The sequence below is a fragment of the Balaenoptera physalus genome (genome assembly GCF_965194825.1).
Source record: "Balaenoptera physalus genome assembly, chromosome: 9".
Taxonomy (NCBI): Eukaryota; Metazoa; Chordata; class Mammalia; order Artiodactyla; family Balaenopteridae; genus Balaenoptera; species Balaenoptera physalus.
Window position 1 is genome coordinate 69,778,165 of NC_138888.1, and position 21,551 is coordinate 69,799,715.

General features: G+C 43.9%; 2 protein-coding genes across 2 annotated transcripts in view; both read right to left on the bottom strand.

The window, feature by feature from the left end:
* SPACA1 (sperm acrosome associated 1) overlaps positions 1–21,551 on the bottom strand; it is a 208,680-nt gene that overhangs the window by 109,999 nt on the left and 77,130 nt on the right. The gene's annotated exons all lie outside the window — the stretch shown is intronic.
* The window catches only part of LOC309666518 (uncharacterized protein), a 138,111-nt gene that overhangs the window by 51,567 nt on the left and 64,993 nt on the right, over positions 1–21,551 (bottom strand). The window contains exon 3 of the mRNA XM_082474002.1: positions 4,680–4,787. Within this exon, the coding sequence (XP_082330128.1) occupies positions 4,680–4,787 (108 nt within the window). The remainder of the gene's footprint in view (positions 1–4,679; positions 4,788–21,551) is intronic.

Genomic DNA, 21,551 nt, shown 5'->3' on the forward strand with positions numbered 1-21,551 from the left:
AAATTCATGTTTTGCTTTGTGGAACTTTCAGGATTTTTTTTTTCAAATATTTTCCAGCCATGATTAGTTGAGTCTGCGGATGGGGATTCCAGTAGAAATGGAGGGCCAACTGTATCTAGCTGCCTGATACAGTTTCTGTTCATCATGAGTATGTACAGAGTCTTTAAAAAATCACTCTTATCTGGTTTTTTTTTTCTCCCTAAGAGACCCACATCTGAACTCACCCAGATAGATGGCAATCTCTGCTTTCTGAAAGACCTTCAACCAAAACAATGCCCCTCTTCTGGGAGGGGGTAGCACATGGCGATTCACAGTTCTCAGTGCCAACAAATCCTTTCTATTCCCCTTGTTCTAGTTAAGGCTCCTCTCCTCTCCTACTCTGGAAACAGGGAAAAACTGAGCACTGTTCTCTATAAAATTAACACTTCATGTACCACGTATATTATTAAAAAGGTTAGATCTCCTCAAAATATTGTTTTCTACAAGCTAAAGAGCTGACAGTAGATCCAACTAAAGGAGGAGGGTTGAATAAAATGTGTGAACATATTGATTATTTTAATATAAGAAATGATTCTGGGTTACCAAAGGGGAAAGCAGGGGTGAGGGAGGGATAAATTAGGAGTTTGGGATTAACTGATACACACTACTATTTATAAAATAAACAACAAGGACCTACTGTATATTACAAGGAACTATAATATCGATATATTGTAATTGTAATAACCTATAATGGAAAAGAATCTGAAAAAGAATAGATATCTGTATATGTATAACTGAATCTTCTGGTTTATAAATGGCCCCATGGTCCTTTTCTCCCTCATGCTACTGTCCTAACTTTCCCACCGTCCAAACCATTATCCCAACACTGACCTACTCAGTTAAGTGTACTGGTTATCAGGCTGAATTGCTGGTTTTAAATGAAATCCACCACCCACCTTTCTATCAATTTAGCCAAGTGAATTGCTTTATTTTCCTGGAGAGCTGAACGTGGGTCTTATTTACCTTCATGTGCCCAAGCCCTGTGCCAGGTCCAGAGTAGGAGTTCCATATACAGTCTTTGGTTGAAAAAAATGAATGAACAGATCAATGAATCAGAAACATCTAAATGCAACCACTATACGAATCAGAATTGCCTAAATAATACCACCGGATTGTGTTCAAACCAACCAGATTATAATTATTTTACAGCTACCGATGTTGAGCTCTTCACACTAGGCGTGTTGCTTTATCTACCCTATGTCCTTTAGCTCACAATCCTCGTGGCAGGTAACTCAGGCTAAGAGAGAGGATTAGGAGAGGTTAAAAGAACGACTATAACGTCCCCACCCTTTAGTGTTGTTCTTATCTTGCCCTCCCTGCCTTTTAATCATTTAGGTCGTGCAGTCATGCATGATTTTGGGGTCTTCGTGGGCAGCATTCAACACCTCAAGACTGAGGAAGTCAGCCAGCTGACCTTGCACTAAATCCACCTCCTCGCCCATCTCTTTGTCCTGGGCCAAGGCGTGTGTATTCTGGTTCCCGTGTGCCACCTGCTGGTCTCCCAAGGCACTGCTTCCAAAGTGCCTCAGGGGTGCCGTGTTGTGCCTGGAGAAAGGGAAGGAGGAGGCCTTTCATAGAAGACGTTCCTAGGGACCCAGGAATCTAGTCTGGAATGTGAACTAGTTCATTCTTACCCCGTGTCGGTGGTGGGGATGAGGCAGCTGAGGCACAGAGAGGTCCCTCCCCAAGGCCATAATCTGTGTGTCGGACTCCTTAGTCCTTCTCAAAACGTTCTTTAACCACGCAATCCTCCAAACACCCACAAAAGGACGCTTCGAAGAAAGAAAGCAGGAAAATTCACCATACTTATGATAAACACATGCATAAGATGAATAGGTCAGATAAAGTGAGAAAGGGTTATTTGGGTGTTTAGGCAAACCTATGCCATTCTCTCTAGAAATAAAATAAAGAGAGGGACGGAGGGAGGAACTGAAGGATGAAAGGAGAGGAAAACATACTTCTATCAAAAATATTGCTTAATACACATTCAGTTATTTCCAAACACTCTCTAAGCTAAAAATGTTAAGGATTTTTTTTTTACTTCTTTTCTTTCTGGAATTGTATATGAAAATAATAAACCATAAAAATCATTAATTACTAGCTTATTAAACATTAGATGCAATCACCAAGATGTAAGGGGACTACCTATAGGGATACTGGTATCAATCTGGGGCAACAAGTCTAGGCTCGTAGCTATGATCCAATAGGCTTCTTCGGCGGTTTCCTGCGCAGGTATTAGGACCTCAGCGAGTTCAGGTTTGTGAGCTCACGTTCAGCATGAATGATTCTGTACAGAGTATTCTCATGTCTCCTCCTATAGACTCTTCATCTAGATCACTCTTAGGAACATTTCTAAATTTCCAGAGACATGTGCCTTTGCCTTCTGTTTTAAGAAGTATTTATTTCTTGCACACTGTGATAGCTGCCAAACATGACTTTTATGTAAAATCATTTCCCTCCTGAATAGCTTCCTCTGCTCTTTTCTCCTGAGCCACAGGCTCAAAGATGTTGTATATGGAAGCCCTGTCGAAGAGTGGTTCAAGAGTACTTCTCATTTCTTCCTCAAAGACTAGAAGAGCTCATTCCCGAGGATCTCAGACAATTCTTCCCCACTCTCCTCCTGCCTGAGCCCCAGCCGAACTCTGCCTGCTGAACAATAGGCTGAAACAATGTCTAAAACCCTGGGCCCTCAGACAGAAGCCTCTGTGAATACTGTAGCTAAAAATCTGAACAGGAAATAAAAATGTCAGCTTTTCTCTTGGCACTGTACTTGGCCCTCTGGGTTATCGAGGGCAAGCCATTTTCTTCTGTATCTCAGTTTCTCTGTTTTTAAAATCGGGACACCAAAGTTGGAATTTTGGTGTTGATAATATTATATAGTGCTGGTTAATATTTACGGAGTGATGACTACTTGTGGTGCACTGTACTAAACAGGGTTATCACATTTCATTCTTATAAAACCGTATGAGATAAATACTTATTATCCCCACGTTACAGGTGAGGACAGAGGAACTACAGTGGGTTAAAGCACCTTGTTTATTGTTTCTTTAGCATCCATCCTTCCCAGTCGGGACTGGGAACCAGGTCTCCTGGATCTCAAAGGCTGGGATTATTTTCTACCTGACATGCCTCTCTCTGCCCAGGCCATGCAGTTTCCAAATGATTCCCCCAACAGATGCCAGATTTATGAGCAAAAATGGATTGACTACAGCACATTCCTACAACAGGAAAAACAACTCCAACTGCACATCTTAATGACAGTGCCTCTGCAGTGTCATCTCTGTACCCGAGGACAACATAACACCCACAGTAGACAACAGTTACAGGAACCTACTTGGTGCAAGGCGCTGGGCTGGGCACGCTATAGACAAGATCTCATTTCATCTTGTTATTATCGCTATCTTGTACACAGTTAAGTAACTCAATGTCACGGGTAAAACCAAGTCATAAGACTCCGGAATTCAATGACTATTCCTGGCCACTGTTCCTCACTGCCTCTCCATGAAATAAAACATCAGTGGGCCCTGTTATCTGAAAAATGCCACCATGAGGCAGCCAACCTCCATACCCTGTGGATTTTTCTAGTTCTAATTTCCAGGTCCTGTTTCAGTTACCTGTGTGGACAGTAATAGTCTGATGCACTGGTATGAATAAAACAGGTCCGCCATTCCCTAAGCAACCTTGAGGGCTGTGATGAACTCTAGGTCAATGAGGGTAGCTTGAGCATTTTGAAGTGGAACATATGAAATTGGTTGGGTTTATAATCAGAAGAGAGAAAGCATGGGCTTTAAGAAGGCTCACTTCTCATGGACCCTTCCCATTACAATGTGCCATCATCAACACTTTTTTTTTTAATTGAAGTATAGTTGATTTACAATGTTGTGTTAGTTTCAGGTATACAGCAGAGTGATTCAGATATATATCTAGGTAGATAGACAGATATGTGTGCTTTTTCAGATCCTTTTCCCTTATAGGTTATTACAAGATATTGAATATAGTTCCCTATGCCATACAGTAGGTCCTTGTTGTTTATCTATTTTATATATAGTAGTGTGTGTCTGTTAATCCCAAGCTCCTAATTTATCCCTCTTTCCCTTTCCCCTTTGGTAACCGTAAGTTTGTTTTCTATGTCTGTGGTCTATTTCTGTTTTGTAAATCAGTTCATTGGTATCATTTTTTTTAGATTCCACATATAAGTTATATCCTATGATCTTTGTCTGACTTACTTCACTTAGAATTGCCATCATCAACTCTTTTTTTTAATTTATTTTTTATTGAAGAGTAGTTGATTTACAATGTCGTGTTAATTACTGCTCTACAGCAAAGTGACTCAGTCATACATATATATACGTTCTTTTCCATATTCTTTCCCATTATGGCTTATCACAGGATATTGAATACAGTATAGTTCCCTGTGCTCTACAGTAGGACCTTGTTGTTTTCTACATATACCAGTTTGCATCTGCTAATCCCCAAATCCCACTCCTACCCTCCCCCAACACTCTCCTCCTTAGCAACCACCAGTATATTCTCTATATCCTTGATTTTGTTTCTGTTTCATAGATAGGTTCATTTATGTCATATTGTAGATTCCACATATAAGTGATATCATATGGTATTTGTCTTTCTGACTTACTCACTTAGTATGATCATCTCTAGTTGCATCCACGCCATCATCAGTTCTTCACGGAAAGGGTACAGATGCTGGAGTTCAAGCCCTGGCCAGGTGAGTGACGCCATAGCAGTACCTGCCAGATGGGCGGGAGGATGGAGCAGTTACCCATGTGAAGAGCCTGGCACCCAGTGAAGGATCAACTACATGCTCATTAAAACATAAAGCGAGAGCATGGTTCCAGGAGTGGCAGGGACTCCCGACCACCAGGCGGAAGCATCCGCCCAAGGCCGCCTGCAGCACCCAGGCTGGCACCGGCCGTGTGCCTCTGCCGGGGCAAGTGGCTTTCTCCGCACCTCGGGGGAGAACGTTCGGGGAATGAGGAGATGGATCCTGGAAGCCTACTGGGAGCTGCAGCACCGGCTTTGCCAGGCCCCCTTGCTTCACAGTGAGAAACTCATTCCTCAGCCCTCAGTCAGGTGGTCTGCGGGGGGGCGGGGAGGGGGGAAGGGAGGCTGCGGAGCCCGAAAAGCTCCGGCTCTGGTCTCAGGCTTGACTGCCTCAAACCCCGCAGGGGTTCAACTGCCTTCAGATTTATGGGCCCATAACCGCCGAGAACTGCCTTCTGCCCGCGTCCAGCGCCGCCACGGGGCCCAGGGGACTCCTGGCTGATGCTGTTTGTGAACCTCTTTATCTCTCTAATGCCATGTTCCCTAAATCTGCGGTATGATGAGAAAGGGCGGAGGAGGGTGATTCATGCCCCCATGACATTGACAATGAAATTCATCGAAATCACATTTCTCCGGAGCATGCCAACAACATCCCGGCCGGTGCCCGTCTCAGCTCTAGGGCTGGGTTTGTTTGGTTTCTACAATGATTTTTCTTTTTAATGTCATTATTTTTATTATTGTCGCCTAATGTTTTTATAATGTGCTTACTGAGGAGGTGGCTCCGCGCCCGCCAGCTCTCTGGGGACCGGGGATGGGGGTGGGCTGGCCTGTTAACCCCAAAGCTGTTGTTTTGCGCAGCCCTCCAACCACCAGAAGGAAGCAGGGTCCTGCCCTCTCCCCTTCCTTAGCCCTGTCCTGACAAGCAACCCAACACTAAACGTGGAATCACTGACTTACCAGTTCAGTTGAGAAAAACCCCAGTATTAATTAATGACCTCAATCCCCCCTCGCCTTCAGCCACCCACCTACCATTCTCCCAGTTAAATATCTCTGGATGCTTCCTTCTTTGTATGTCATGGCTTCTAGCCCCATCTTCCATCTTCCCACCCCGGAAAGCCATCCCCTCCCCTATTTGCCAGTATGCCTCTTAAAATGTGACAGCGAGAAAGACTGAATAAATAGTAGCACATCCATATCATAGACTATTAAGCATTATTTCTTTTTAATTAATTAATTAATTAATTAATTTATGGCTGTGTTGGGTCTTCGTTTCTGTGCGAGGGCTTTCTCCAGTTGCGGCGAGCGGGGGCCACTCTTCATCGCGGTGCGCGGGCCTCTCACTGTCGCGGCCTCTCATGTTGCGGAGCACAGGCTCCAGACGCGAAGGCTCAGTAGTTGTGGCTCACGGGCCCAGTTGCTCCGCGGCATGTGGGATCTTCCCAGACCAGGGCTCGAACCCGTGTCCCCTGCATTGGCAGGCGGATTCTCAACCACTGCGCCACCAGGGAAGCCAAAAGCATTATTTCTTAATACTTTAGATCTATCTATACACATTAACCCAGAGAGGTGTTGATGGTGTATCCTTAACTGAAGAAAGAAAGTTGGAGAGTAATGGGTTTTGCAGGATCCGCTTTGCAAAAAACAATTACCTTGAAAATCTCATATGCATATGGATTTGTTTGGACCTATTTATATCAGCGTGAATAACAGTGTGGGAAAATGCACCAGAGGCTATTTAGATGAGTTACCTGGTTTAGGGGAATGTTGGAAGGAGAAAATATTGGTTTTTCAAATACACCTAATCATGTTTCATTAGCTGCAGTTAACCCTTGTTAGTCGGGTAATTTTTGAAGAGGAATTTGGTAAAAGAATTTTCAATCAATAAGTGACACATACTCTGATTTTTATTTTAAATGTGCCAGACACCCAAAGTCCTGCAGATGTGGCTGGGCCTGTGCAGGGCTCACAGGGAACGACACTGACTGTGCTTCTATTTGGACACCTAACTCTCATCCCCTTTGTGGTTAATTCATATTGGGGCTAGAGTCCTTACTTGTTTTCTTTAAAACTGTTACAAAGATAGATCTCTTCCGTCCCGCCTATGTGCTTTTAAAGCAGATTTTTTTTTACTCTAAGTGCAGGACCTTAAATTTCTTTTTATTAAATTTTTTTGTGTTGGTTTTGGCCTTTCGCTCCACTTGTCAAGATCTTTTAAAAATCTAGTCTTCTTAGCTAGCCTATTAGCCGTCCTCCCCAGCTTCATGCCAACTGCAAATGTGATCAGTGGGTCTTTTATGTCTTGATCCAAGTCCCTGATAAAAATGTTCAACAGGACAGAGCCAAGGACACAGTCTTGTAATTGGCCATCTTATTTTTATTTTTTAAATTTATTTGATTGAAGTATAGTTGCTTTACAATGCTGTGTTAGTTTCTGGTGAACAAAAAAGTGAGTCACTTATATATATATATTCTTTTTCATATTCTTTTCCATTATGGTTTATTACAGGATATTGAATATAGATCCATGTGCTATACAGTAGGACCTTATTGTATATCCATTCCATATATAATAGTTTACATCTGCTAACCCCAAACTCCCAATCCAACCCTCCCCCACCCCTCCCCTTGGCAACCACAAGTCTGTTCTCTATGCCTGTGAGTCTGTTTCTGTTTCATAGATAGGTTCATTTGTGTCATGTTTTTAGATTCCACATATAAGTGATATCATACAGTATTTGTCTTTCTCTTTCTGACTTACTTAGTAGGATAATCTCTAGGTCCATCCACGTTGCTGCAGATGGCATTATTTCGTTCTTTTTTATGTGTACTTGCCTGCTTTAGATGAATAAGTACAAATATTTTGTATTCGTCTTTCAGTGAATTCCTTTCGTTGTGTGCAAGGCTCCTAATTAACAGAGAGATTTGCGTTGGGCAAGTCGATAACCATCACCACCATCTGACTTGGAGATGATAACAATAAACACTAATCATAAGCCCATGTGAGCCAACCTAGAAGCACAGCAGTGTGAGTCAGAGCCGTGGAGCATATGGCTCTGTCCACATCTGTTCGGAGGCATCCAGATGGAAGTAGGAGGTAGGCTGTGGGGGGGCGGGGGGAGGAGCAGGCAGGGGGGAGGGGGAGGGGGGAGGAAGGAGGGAGCAGGCAGGTGAAGGCAGGCAGGAGAGGGCTTCAGGGACCAGGATCCCAAATCAATCTCCACAATTGTGGGTTTAATGTATGAGCAGCGCGCACAGCTGCCGATGGCTCCCATCCGTGACGGTACAACTGTATGACAAATCCTTCCCGTCATACTTAGACAGCCATGTCTTCTGCTTTTTGGTTAATGGTCCTTTGACACGCCTCCTCAAATCACTTCTTTGCAGGCCTTACGAGTCTTTGTCACCCATGTGTGGTAATGTTTTTCTTCTCTGCGTGGCTGTTTCCTCAGTGCCGCAACTGAGTAAGTGGCCCTCCTGCCCTGTTCCTCCACACTAACACTCCTCCACAGCCTTCCAGAAGCTGCCACACTCCTGACCTATACACCTCCTGAGACAAAAGAACAAACTCTCACCTAAGTGATAGAAGGTGCAAATTCAAGCAGCCCTTGTTTGTGGTACAGCTCGAAGCAACATTTAACCCTCTTTGTGCCGCAGTGTCACACACTAAAAAAAGGAATTTCGTGACTGCAGCATTTTTCAAAGATTAAATGAGATGGCATGTGGCAAAGAGGTAGATGCTAAATAAATACGAGCTGAGTTGTAACCCACAGAAGACACAGGCATGACTCACTCCGCACTTCTGGCTTTGACTATTTGCAGACATGGGTAGGGCCAGCAAGTGGTTCTAGAATCCTCAGTGTTTTGTCACGACTCTTCTGGGTCTGCTGAGAATGTGTTGAGAACTTTGTGCAGGATTCTCACAGCTGCACTGAGTCACTTCATTCACCCAACATTTGCTGACTGCCAACCCTCTGCAAACACTGGACCAGGGCCAAGGCGTACAAAGATGATGCAGGCGAGATCCTGCCACTCAAGTAACTGTCTAGTGCCCATGACTTACAGTGAGAAATACTCCTAGACCCAGAACACACGTGCGCACACACACGCACGCATACACACAGTAGCAGCAACAACAAAAGTCCACATACCAGACCCTTACTAAATGCAATGTACTTGATATTTTCTGTTCTATCGCATTTTAAAAATTGATTTCACCACCTACTAATGGGATATTGACACACAGTTTTAAAAACTCCTCTCTAAGGTTGGATAGATGTTCTAGGTTCTGTTCTCAGTGTTTCCTAGACTGCCCTGGGAATGCCATGTAAGGAGGTCCTCAGCTTGCCTGGGGGCGTCAGAAGACCTAACCCCTAAGTTTGAAGACTCAGGTATGCACAGGGCACTTGGTGTTCCTGGAAGAGGGAACAGCATGGGCAAAGGCACGGAGGAATGAAAGCATGAATGCTCAGAGAACTCCAAAAAATTTTGAATAGGTAGAACCCAGGAAGCTTTGGGGAAAATGGAAGAAATATAAGGCTTTAGAGATAAATTTTCAAATAAGCAAAGGTTAAGGGACCAATGATTGAGCACACAGAGGAAAAGATTTCTACTGCCAAGCAGGAAACCCAATCCAGCACACACCATAGGCTCTGGGAGATGAGATTTCAGGGGGAGAAAAAAGAGGGTAAGTTTTTTAAAGTCAAATAGGTCACCCAAAATATTCATGCCCTGGGTTTAAAAAGTAAAGTCTCTTGGGTATTCCTGATTGTTTAGCAGCAGGAGGACATGGAGAAAGTGCTGGTCTGTGTGGAGGCATTGTCAGCTATGTGCATAGGCACCTAGATTAGAGCACCCAGAGGTCCTTTTAGCAGAAGGCTTGTCTGCTTCATGGACAGCAGTCGAGTTTGTCATAAAGAGCTCTGTAGCCTGCTAAAGAGTTTGGACATTAATCTGGCCAGGGAAGCCACTGGAAGATTTAAAGGAAGAGAATACCGAAAAATTGGCAGAAGCATCAACACTGCTGTAGAGTAGAGTAGCAGGTGGATAGAAAGGAAGGATTGGCTGGAGGCAAGCCAACCAGATAAACAACCAATGTTAATAGCACACAAGACTGTGATGGGAGCCTGAAAGATAACAGGGCTGAAGAGGATGAAAAGGAGGGGATGGCTTAGGAAATAGAAAGTTGGGGACTCAGCATGACCCAGGGACTGATTCGATGTAGGGCAGGAGAGAAGGAAAATCCCAGGATGAAGCACTAAGTTACTAACTTGGGCAGCTGGGAGGATTGTGGAACTCCCCAAAGAGCAGATTTGGGGTATTTGGGGACGAAACAGGAGGATCAGGGCAATACAAAGATACTTCCAGAGGACCCAGATTGGTGTCCTATGCATTACCATGGTCAAAGAAAGAATGATCTTCTACCCTCAAGGCCCCTATATCCAGGAATCATAGAGCTAGCCTCCCTGCTAGACCATGCGCCTAAAGTCAGAGTTAGAGCCAGGAGGAAGGGAAGGTGTCTGCCTGGTCTCATGAACAGAATGACACAGTAGACCCTTCTCGTGCACACGAGATGCAGTGAGGGTTCTTGGGAAATTCCAAGCAATTCCTCCTTCTAGTTGGTTGGAGAGTTGGGTGGATAGAACAGCATAGGAGAGAAGCAGAAGGAAGCATTTGTCAGCTCTGCCTCCAGAAAATCTCATTGTCAGTCTGTCTGGATTCACAGGAGACACCCAGGTGTGCAGTATCTAGAGAATGTTCAGCTCCTCCCCAGACCCAAGGTTTGAAGGATGACGTCTGTCTTGGGTTGAATTGTTGTTTCCCAAAAAGATACCTCCAAGTTCTCACCCCCTGTACCTGCGAAGGAAACCTCTTTGGAAATAGGATCTTTGCAAGATGCGATTAAGTTAAGGAGAGGTGAGATCATCCTGGACTTAGGGTGGGCCCTAAATCCAATGACTAGAGTCTTTAGAAGAGAAAGAAAAGGCGATTGAGACACACAGACACAGAGAGAAGACACCCGGGGAGAAGACGGAGACAGAGATTGAGTGATACATCAGAAGCCAAGATGGCTGCTGGCGGCCACCAGACGCCAGCATGGAACCCATTCTCCCTCTGAGACTGACTACACCTTGATTTGGGGTTCCTTGTCTCCAGAATTTTAAAGTAATAAATGTCTGTTGTTTTAAGCCACACATTGGTGGTAATTTGTTATAGCAGGCTCCAGGAAACCAAGACGACATCCCAATTAGTACTTTCAGGACACTTGGGTAAAGGCCGCCTAGTGACTATCTCAGAAGTGATTATTACTCTCTGGGAGCTGGCTTCTTCTCTCCGGTCCATTTCCCAGGCATAGACGCACCTCCTCACCCTGGGTCTCTGTTTTCCTCCTTCTCTTTGCTCTTTTTCCAGAGCAACAGCTTTTCTCCCCAACTCAGACGCTATTCTGAGCTCAGGGTAACAGCCAATTAAACAGGTCTTTACTGAAGCCCTGTGGAGTACTGCAGGCAGAGCCCAGGGGTGACACAGAGAGGAAAAGCATGATTTTCTTAGGCATTTGGTGAGAGTTTGGGAAAGCCTTCCCAGCCTGCGTTCCTTCATTCCTATATTCACCAATGGGCTCCTGAAGAGGCAAAAGGCATATTATCAATCTTAAACTTTTACCTGCTTGCTCTGCACTCCAGCTGCCACCCCAGTTTTCCCTTCTTTGGAAAGGTCTCCTGGGAAGAAGACCAAGATGCAAAGCCTTTCCTGTCCTGTCTTCAATTTGCACTATCAGCATCCCAGTTCCTTCCTGGGCCATAATTCTTAAGTTTCAAAAAATACCTCATCAAGAAAAGGTTGGAGACCTCAGCTCTATTCTAAGGCTTGGCTTGAGCCTGAGGATCAGGAAGGTCACCATGTCCTTAAGAAGTCATAGTTGTGGCTCCCCTTGGTGGTGCAGTGGTTGAGAGCCTGCCTGCCAATGCAGGGGACGCGGGTTCGCGCCCTGGTCTGGGAGGATCCCATATGTTGCGGAGCAACTGGGCCCGTGAGCCACAGTTACTGAGCCTGCGCCTCTGGAGCCTGTGCTCCGCAACAAGAGAGGCCACGATAGTGAGAGGCCCGCGCACCGCGATGAAGAGTGGCCCCCACTCGCCGCAACTGGAGAAAGCCCTCGCACAGAAACGAAGACCCAACACAGCCAAAAAATAAAAATAAATTTATAATAAATAAATTAATTAATTAATTAAAAAAAAAAAAGAAGTCACAGCATTCTCATTTCTACTTGAAAACCTAACACTCCCCAAAGAGCAACTATCTCCCCAGATTGTCCAAGTTCATTGACTGATCCTGATAGTGTCATATTGAAGTTGCAAACTTGGGTGAACACTGGAATTAAAATGTATCTTTCTTCCTGGAAATTCAAAAAAAAATGAATGAAAGGACTTAACCAAATCCACAGGTGGCCCTGGGCCAGTCACTTAACCTCTGCTTGGCCCAGTTTGCTTATGGAGGCATTAAATGGGAGTCGTGAAAAGACATCTTATGAATTAATTAATTAATGATTTGAAAGGAGCTTTAAAAGTGCTATGCAAATGTTCAGCGTTATTGTAAGGCCCCTGGGAATCTGAGACAAAGCAGGGAGCCAAACTCCAAATTGAGGATTATAATCAAGGAGCAAATGTAAGCATTTTGGAATGTGAAAGAACCATTAATATTGGTTACTGTGATGGATTCGTTTTTTTCTAATCCAGATCAAGAGGTGAGAAACTTAAAATGTGGGTTCAGTTTTAAAATCCATGTGAGCCCAGATGCTTTCTGAGTGGTTACACTTCAGCAAATGCCTGCACATTAAAACAAAATAAAAAGATAGAAGGAAGCTGAGACAGGAGAAGAAGCAGGTACATAAAACCAATTCTGTCAGCATATGTATGAGCACAAACAGTGCATTGTGCCCACAAAATCAGATGATTAGCATTTGCAGATGTCTGTATATATAGTTCAAATACTGCAAAAATAAAACCTCTTGAACCCACCTAATTTTAATATTATACTCATTAGAGAGAGAAACCACTCTCAAACCACTAGCCTGTAGAAGCCCTCCAGGCAAAGCAGCTTGTTTTTTTCTGCTTTCTTTTCCTCAATAAATAGACCCCTGGCTTTATGGGGGCCTGGGGCAGCCATTGATCCTTATAATTATAAACAAAACAGGGCATTAATTCATCCCTTTGAAAAAATATATTCAAATTAAGCTATGGAGACGGGGCTGTAATGTCTTCTAAAGGAATATAAAGCCATTTTAGCAGCAACGCCAACAAAAATCAAGAAACATCCCAAACCAGTTTTTCTTATTTAAACAACTTCTGGCTTCAGAAGTTGAACCATTATAGAAGAATGGTTTTGCCTGATGGAAAAAGCAGCTTTTAGTGTCCAGGCCTGACTTAATTTCTATTTTCATGCTTGAATTGCACTCTAAGCTACCAGCACTGTGTTCCTTGGTTTACCAGACAAGAGCAGAATTTTCTAGACTGGCAGCTTTTCCTCTCCAAATCTTCATAATCCATGGGTAAGCAGCAATTACTGTGGAGCTCAGGATGACCTACTGAATGAGGAGACCAGAAAAGCGAGACACACCAGAAAATCTTCCTGTTTTCCAAAATATTTCCTTTTAAATGAGAAAAAAATCTTTGGTCTTTATTTTCCTGAGCTGATTTTGTTGTTAATTCTGGTCCAATTCAGTAACCAATTATGGCCAAAGAGGCATTCAGGATTATCTGGGCAAATAATGATCCTCGAGTAATAGTAACTGCTTGAGTTCGCATGGTCCTTGAAGAAGCCACAGCTGCTTTTCCCACATCTATAACATTAATTACACCATGAAAATGTTAGGTGCTCAAAAATTTGGTGAAACTCATTTATAGGCATTGATTTTGAAAGAGTATTGTGATCAAAATGGTAACCAACCCAGGCACTCTTTGGGCACAGTGATTCATTGCATGTATCTGGGCCTCCCTGGACCTTCGTAAGTACCAAAGTTGAGTTTGTAGGATTCTGCTTCTTTGGTAAGTAAGCAAAAAAAGAAACAAATAAGGAAGCTCTCTTTAATAAAAATACACTTTTCTATTCTTTCCTGATCTGTTCCTAATCTCCTGAAATGGCAGTAGTAGGAATGTCAGAATCTCTTGAAAGGTTAGAATAATTAAGAGAAATTTCACCAGAAAGAAAAGAACATTTTTCAACCTCGCACTAAACATAAATTGTCTTATATTCCAGAAAACCCAAGAAGTTCAACTTTTCACGGTGACATCTCAGGAAATCCTAGATCCTAACTTTACTCCCATGTTCCCCTGTCTTCAAAAGCAACTTCCTTCTAACCTGCTCTCCTCCCTGACCACCTTTTGAGAAACCCCGTTCTCTACACACAGGATCCCCCTCTCCTGAAGCAGTACATCCCAGGTCTGAGATGCTCAGTCTGGATTAAGAACCAGGTGCCTGGGGCTTCCCTGGTGGCGCAGTGGTTGAGAATCTGCCTGCCAATGCAGGGAACACGGGCTCGAGCCCTGGTCTGGGAAGATCCCACATGCCGCGGAGCAACTGGGCCCGTGAGCCACAACTACTGAGCCTGCGCGTCTGGAGCCTGTGCTCCGCAACAAGAGAGGCCGCGATAGTGAGAGGCCCGCGCACCGCGATGAAGAGTGGCCCCCGCTTGCCACAACTAGAGAAAGCCCTCGCACAGAAACGAAGACCCAGCACAGCCATAAATAAATAAATAAATAAATAAAATTAAAAAAAAAAAAAAAGAACCAGGTGCCTTCAGGAGACTAGATCACAATGGCCTTTGTCCCAAGGTGTGTGTCTGTTGGGGCTTTGACATGCTTAAGCCAGGCAACAGAACACAGAAGAGGTGTAGGTTCCCCTTCAAGAGGTAAGCTGAAGACACGCCTATCCCTGCTGTCAGCAGGTAACTTTGGATCTCTGTTTGTCTTTGCCTCTGTCTCTCTCTTCCTTACACACACACACACACACATACACATAACATTCATTCTCAGAAATTGCCAGTGGTGAAGAAGAGAAATATTTTCCTGAGTCTTAATTCACAATGCAGCCAGACTCATATTATTATTCAGAGCAATGTTAATTCCTTTCCTTTACCTTTCCCTCCCTGGCCCTTCCCCTCATTTACAAATTATGTCCCATTGGGCTTTTCTTGGGATCAGAAACTGACCCATTAGGAAGCCAGAGATCTCTTAAATATCCTTAACCACACAAAGACCCTATGAATGTTTCATTCATGCATTCATTCAACAGATATTTATCCACTTCCTATAGCACCTTGTTAGGCATTTGGAATATAATGGTGAACAAACCTCCACACAGCCCCTTGCTTTTTTTTTTTAACATCTTTATTGGAGTATCATTGTTTTACAATTCTGTGTTAGTTCCTGCTGTATAACAAAGTGAATCAGCTATATGTATACATATGTCCCCATATCCCCTCCCTCTTGCATCTCCCTCCCACCTTCCCTCTCCCACCCCTCTAGGTGGTCACAAAGCACCGAGCTGATCTCCCTGTGCTATGTGGCTGCTTCCCACTAGCTATCTATTTTGTATTTGGTAGTACATATAAGTCTACTCTCTCACGTCGTCCCAGCTTACCCTTCCCTTCCCCGTGTCCTCAAGTCCATTCTCTACTTCTGCGTCTTTATTCCTGTCCTGCCCCTAGGTTCTTCAGGGGCACGGAGCCTCTTCCTCAATCTCTGGGCAGGAAATAAGTGGAGATCCTTCTTTCAGTTATATGTGTTAGAGGCCACATAGAAAGCACTCCCTAAATAAGTTATTTTATCATTGATTTGGACCAGGTTGCCTTTTATCTGGAGTGCTGTTGGTACAGAATTGTTATCACATGAGGCAGTGAGCTAGCCGAGCCTGGGAGAGCCTCTCAGATTTTTCTGATTCTCTAATCAAATGATCAGAGTGTCAAAGCCGAGCCTAGAGATTATCAAGCCCTCCCTCACCCACCCCCATGTCCCTGATGAAGAGATAGAAGAACAAAGACATGAAAGGTCTTGTCTAAAGTGAAACAGTTGTTAGCAGAAGAGGGAGAGTGAGGTGGGTCCCCTGCCTGCTGGTGCTCAGCGCTCCCCACCGCACCCTTCTGCCTGATAAGGAAAATCTGGCTTCTGGAATCTGACTCCTAGATGTTCTGCTGAAGCTACCAGTCACCAGTGGCCAATCCGAGGGTGACTCAATAATCCCTATGCTGACCTCTTTGTAACCCTACTCACATCGAGAAGCAGGTGTAATAAATACGGCACCAACAGTCTCTCAGTGCTCCAGAAGAGGGGAGCCAGCACTGCTCTTCCAGAGGAAAATGTGAAAATGTAGAAAAGGTAGCTGAATAATAGGTAGCAAGAAACAGTCACCTATATAATAAAATTGGGGGACATCTTACATGTTTCAATCATTACACTGAAAACCAGATCTCTTTTAAGGTTACCTACGAAGAAACCACAGAGAAGTAGCAAAACGACAGTATCAGGAGGCTTGCAGAAAAACTATTTTTTATATTTTTATTCATTAGCAGGTGAGGGCAGTGACAGATAAATGGTACCCTGTCATAAGCTCTATGCCATCCAAGGTTATAGAAGCTGACAGTAAGATTTTCCTACATGTGCCACATACTTGATTCATTAAAATTAGAAGACACAGTTTTGTTATTGAATGTCTGAATGTTTATATTCCTTTACTGATCTATACGAGTGCCTGCCTACATCTCGAAATATATAAAATGTAAATTAGGTATAAGCAACCTAACAAGCAATCACTGATGCTTCATTGAGAAAACAATTTTGGAAAATAAAAAAAGCGCTGGGCGAACAATTCAGTGTTATAGCTCTAGTTTCATTTCTTCATCCTGGGTCTTCAAATACTAATCTTGGGGGTGCGGTGGTGTTAAGATTGCACTCCCTTGGAATGTGCCTGTGCACGTTTTTAAGTTTTTATTAGGTTCTCTTTTATTACCATTCTGTTCAAATCCCTGGTGGCCACACTCCATTTTTAATAAGCTGGAAATCCTGTCAAGTGATTGCTCAGTGGTCGCATTTAACTAGCAGGCCAGTGGCAGAGCCAAAAGGTTCACCGCTGGGCTCAGTGAGGATGCTGGAGGGCCAGCAAGCTGGCTCAGCCTCCCCACTTTCAACGCAGCCCCTTTCATTCTGCTGCTCGTTCAGAATCAAAGGGCTTTCAAAGCTCATTCACCTCCATGCAAGCAGGGGGCCAAGGCGGGAGGGTGCATCTTGCTCCTCCATACCAGGAAATGACGACTTGTCTGAGCACAGTCTTGTGTTATTATGACTGTTGTTGTTGTTAGGTTTTTGCTTATGAATATGGAGTTTTAGTAATAAAAGCAAACAGGTCTCTCAGCCAGGAGGCCAACAAAGCTTGGTAATGTGTTTCCTGCTGGAAAGGCCCTCCAGGGTCCATGCTTTATCCCACCGTCTCTCTCTTTTACATGTAGAACCATCTGGGGTCGGGAGAAGGTACAGAGTTCAGGGAGGCCTCACAGAAATCCTGAACAATCCCAGTCATTAGTGTGTCTGCCACTAGAAAGGGAGAGAGGCGGAGAAGTTTCCAGTATAGGAAATGACTGCCAAGAGACACAAAACCACTAACCTAGAGAGGTATTGGCCCCATTTCCAAAGATTAAATGGGCAGCGGTGAGATTTGGGACAATGCCGGTTTGGGTATATTTCTACTGCCTGTGCATGTATGTTGAAATGCGTCCTCACGTCTGAAAAGGATGCTAACTTTGGGTCTCATTTCTCCCAGCACTGTGCTGCCAACGACAGGTCACTGTCAGCTGTTTCCACACTGGCTGGGGGAGACCAGGATGTGGAAGATGTTTCAGATGTTGGCCAAGAGGTTTGGAAGGGAATTAAATAGCATAGATGACCACAAATTCAGGAACATCTTATCAGATGTTGCACAAATTGGCAGAGTCCCCCCAAAGCCAATGTAGGCTTTTATGGTCTGGCAGTTTTGATGGCCTGCTTGAGAATCTCAGCCCACAGATGCTCTGAATAGCTATGGGAAAGAGAGCTCTACCACACGCACACATATATGCATCCTCCAATGCCACATGGACCATTCCTACTTAAGACGATAGGCCATTCTCAGCTAAAATTACACAACCATCTGGTCAACCCAATTCCTGGACTTATCTCATATTAGGGTTTAAGGTAGCATTAGGGCTCCCAAAGTAACAGTCACCCATCTTCCACTCCACTGCTGTGGAGATGCCAGAACAGACATCTGAACAAGAATCCAAGCATTAACATCCAGTATCAGTGTTATTAATAGACTAAGCAACCACCTAAATAACCCCTTGCTGGAGGTTTAGGCTTCCTGGGAACAGCTGGATTGGAGTATGTAGTTTGGCTTCATATCTCCTACTCCAAATTGAGGACAGGCAGAGCCGATGGGAAAGGGGAGTTCTGACTAGACTCCTAGTTAGTTGTAGGTAGAAACGCTGGAACAGAAAGTGAACATGCCCATCTCCCTCCAACACCATCATCAGTATAGGAAAACCTTGCTTTGAGTGGGAAAGCAAGTGGGAAGTGGCCTTTCTCACTGATCAAGGGGCAGGCAATGAAAAGAGAGAAGCTGGAGCCCATTTCCCTTTTGGTTTGTTTTGCTGTTGTTGTTGTTGTTTGAGAGACATGGACATATACCCATTTTCTTTTTTTTTTTTTGGAATTACTATTTTATTTTATTTTATTTATTTTTGGCTGCACAGCATGCAGGGATCTTAGTTCCCCAACCAGGGATTGAACCCATGCCCCCTGCAGTGGAACCGTGGAGTCCTAACCACTGGACTGCCAGGGACGTCCCTATGCCCATTTTCTTTTGAGGAACACAAGTCCATCCTCTTATAATTTGCTGAAAGGATTATCAAGCTTTGGCCATTTCTATTAGCCATTCATTCACCCAAGGAGAGGAGCAGGTGGGAGAGTGGAGAAAATGTCAGGAAGGGTTGCCTCTGATGCAGACCTATTGGGGAAGAGAGAAGCTGTATTCTCCATTAAACCATGGCAGAGAGGTCATTAATTAGTACCCTCCCCAAAATCACTGTAAACACAGAGGTAGAGAGTGGCCTTTGAGAAAGGATATCACACAGCCCCAGGGTAACAGCTCAGTGAAATATAGGGAGCCCAGCAGAGAATAACAGGGTATTTTTAAGGTCTTAACACAACTCTACATGCTGTGGGAGATATCAAAGAATAAGAGACAGAGTTCCTACCTTTGTAGGGCGGGGCATCAACGTGCATAAGATTTAACAGGAAAAAAAATAAGAAAAATACAGAATAATAGAATAATCAACTTCGAGTTGTGTGATACAGATTATAATCATTGTTAGGTTGCGAGGAATAGAAGAATATTGTGGGATAGAAATAGTCAGGGAAAGATCTTTAGAGGAAGTGGCACCTCACCCAGCCTGAGAAGGAAGTAAAGGGAAATCATCCCAGACAAGGAAGAGGATAACAGTGAAGGCTGAACATGGTATAAGAGGGAAGAGGGAAAACCTGGTACAGGCAGAGAAGACAATGTGAAGGGTAGTGAGAGAAAACACAGAGTTAAGATGGAGATAGTTGCTGGGGACCCCAAAAGCCAGGAAAAATCATTAAGATTGGCTGTGATAAGCACTGTAGATTTTGACAGACTTTCTAGCACAGAGACATCTGCTGAAACAAATAATCCTACCAATGGAATGGTCTTTGGGCCATGAAACAACATGTGGAGAAGAGGATTCCAAGTCAGAGTCATGGAGTCTCTGGGATTTAGAGTCCTTGGAGCAAAGCTTCGAATCCTACAAGGCAGTTTATCTTTCGTTTTCTTATGACAGACCTCAGGGACTGGAAACCTTCTGAGGGGAGGGGGAGTATGCCATACCTCCGTTGATCCTCTCCTCCCATGTGAACTTCCAGAGATAAATGGGGGCACAATTGGGAGGAAACAGGGGGACACAAAACAGCGGTCCTCTCTCACAAGAAATAGACCACACCTCTTGCTCTGCACCCCTCCTGAGAAGCTCCTTCAGTGTGTGATGCCCAGTCTCAGCTCATGGACCAGCATCAAGGTACCTCTTGTGAACACCTGTTGAGCCCCAAGTTCCCTGAAGCAGAGTGATCACAAATGATCAAGAAGTAACTAGTTAGGCTGCTCCCCAACACTGTTTGTCTTTAGTCCCAGCACCATCTGTGCCCTGGCCGAGCTTGTCAAACCCTGCCTTCATCATTCTACCACTCTCCATCACCTGCTTCCCCTCCAAAAGGCTTTTCCAAGCAAGGGAGTGAGTGCACTTTCCAGTCTTCAGTATCTCCTGACATCTTTTTTTCCTTAACAACTGAAATAAAGTATTGTTTGCATGCTGTCAAATTCACCTGTTCTCAATGTAAAATGTATTGATTTGTAGTAAATTTACCGAGATGGGCAACCATCACCAAAATCCATATATAGAACATTTCCAGCATCCCAGTGAGATCCCTTATGTCTGCTTTCAACTAACATCTTAATGATATTGTTTGACAGGTAGCTGAGAGTAAGACCAAGATACAGGGGAAGGGAGGGGAGGAGTGCACTTTAGGGGGTGAAAGAACTCCAGAGAGAGATGCAGATGGGAAACACAGGAGGAAGCCTTCAGATAATCTCAGAAGACAGCATTGGAATGCATGTCAGAGGTGGCCAGTTCTTCATCACCACTCCTCAATGAAAACCATGGGATTACAAAACCATATTCCCAACACATGGTCCAGCAATCAAGCTCCTTGGTATTTACCCAAAGGAATTAAAAACTTACATCTGCACAAAAACCTGCCCGTGGATGTTTACAGCTTTGTTCATAATTGCCAAAACTTGGAAGCAACCAGGATGCTCATCAGTAGGTGAATGGATTAATAAACTGTAGTACATCCAGACAATGGAATATTATTCATCACTTTAAAAAAAGAGCTATCAAGCCATGAAATGACATGGAGGAAACATAAATGCGTACTACTAAGTAAAAGAAGCCAATCTGAAAATGTTGCATACTGTATGATTCCAGCTATGTGACATTCTGGAAAAGGCAAAACTGTAGAGACAGTAAAAAAGTTCAGTGGTTAAGGGTTGGAGAGAGGGAGGGGTAAATAGGTATAACACAGAAGATCTTTAGGACAGTGTGAATACTCTGTATGATGCTATAAAGGTAGATACATGTCATTTTTAATTTGTTCAAACCCACAGAATATACAACACCCAGAGTGAAGCCTAATGTAAACTACAGACTTGGAGTGATTATGATTTGACAATGTAAGTGTGCCAGTGGTAACAAATGTACCACTCTGGTGGGGGATGTTGATATTGGGGAGGCTGTGCTTACACAGAGGCGGGGATTATATGGGAGATCTCTGTACCTTCCTTTCAATTTTACTGTGAACCTAAATCTGTTCTAAAAAAAATAGTCTTTAAAAAATGCCATCAGAGTACCTGGCCCCATTAAATGCAACACAACTGGCAGCAAAGTGTAGAAGACCCCTTTTCCCAGAATGCCTGATACCAAATACAGCACCTTGTGCAGGGTTGATACTTAGTAAATGTTTGTTAAATTGAAATGAGTTGGAGAGCGGAGGTATTGGAGGGGGAAAATGCCTTCTCGTGGATATGTGTCACCTAGCATCCTTTCCCACTTTCTAATGGCCCTCCAGTTTTATTTT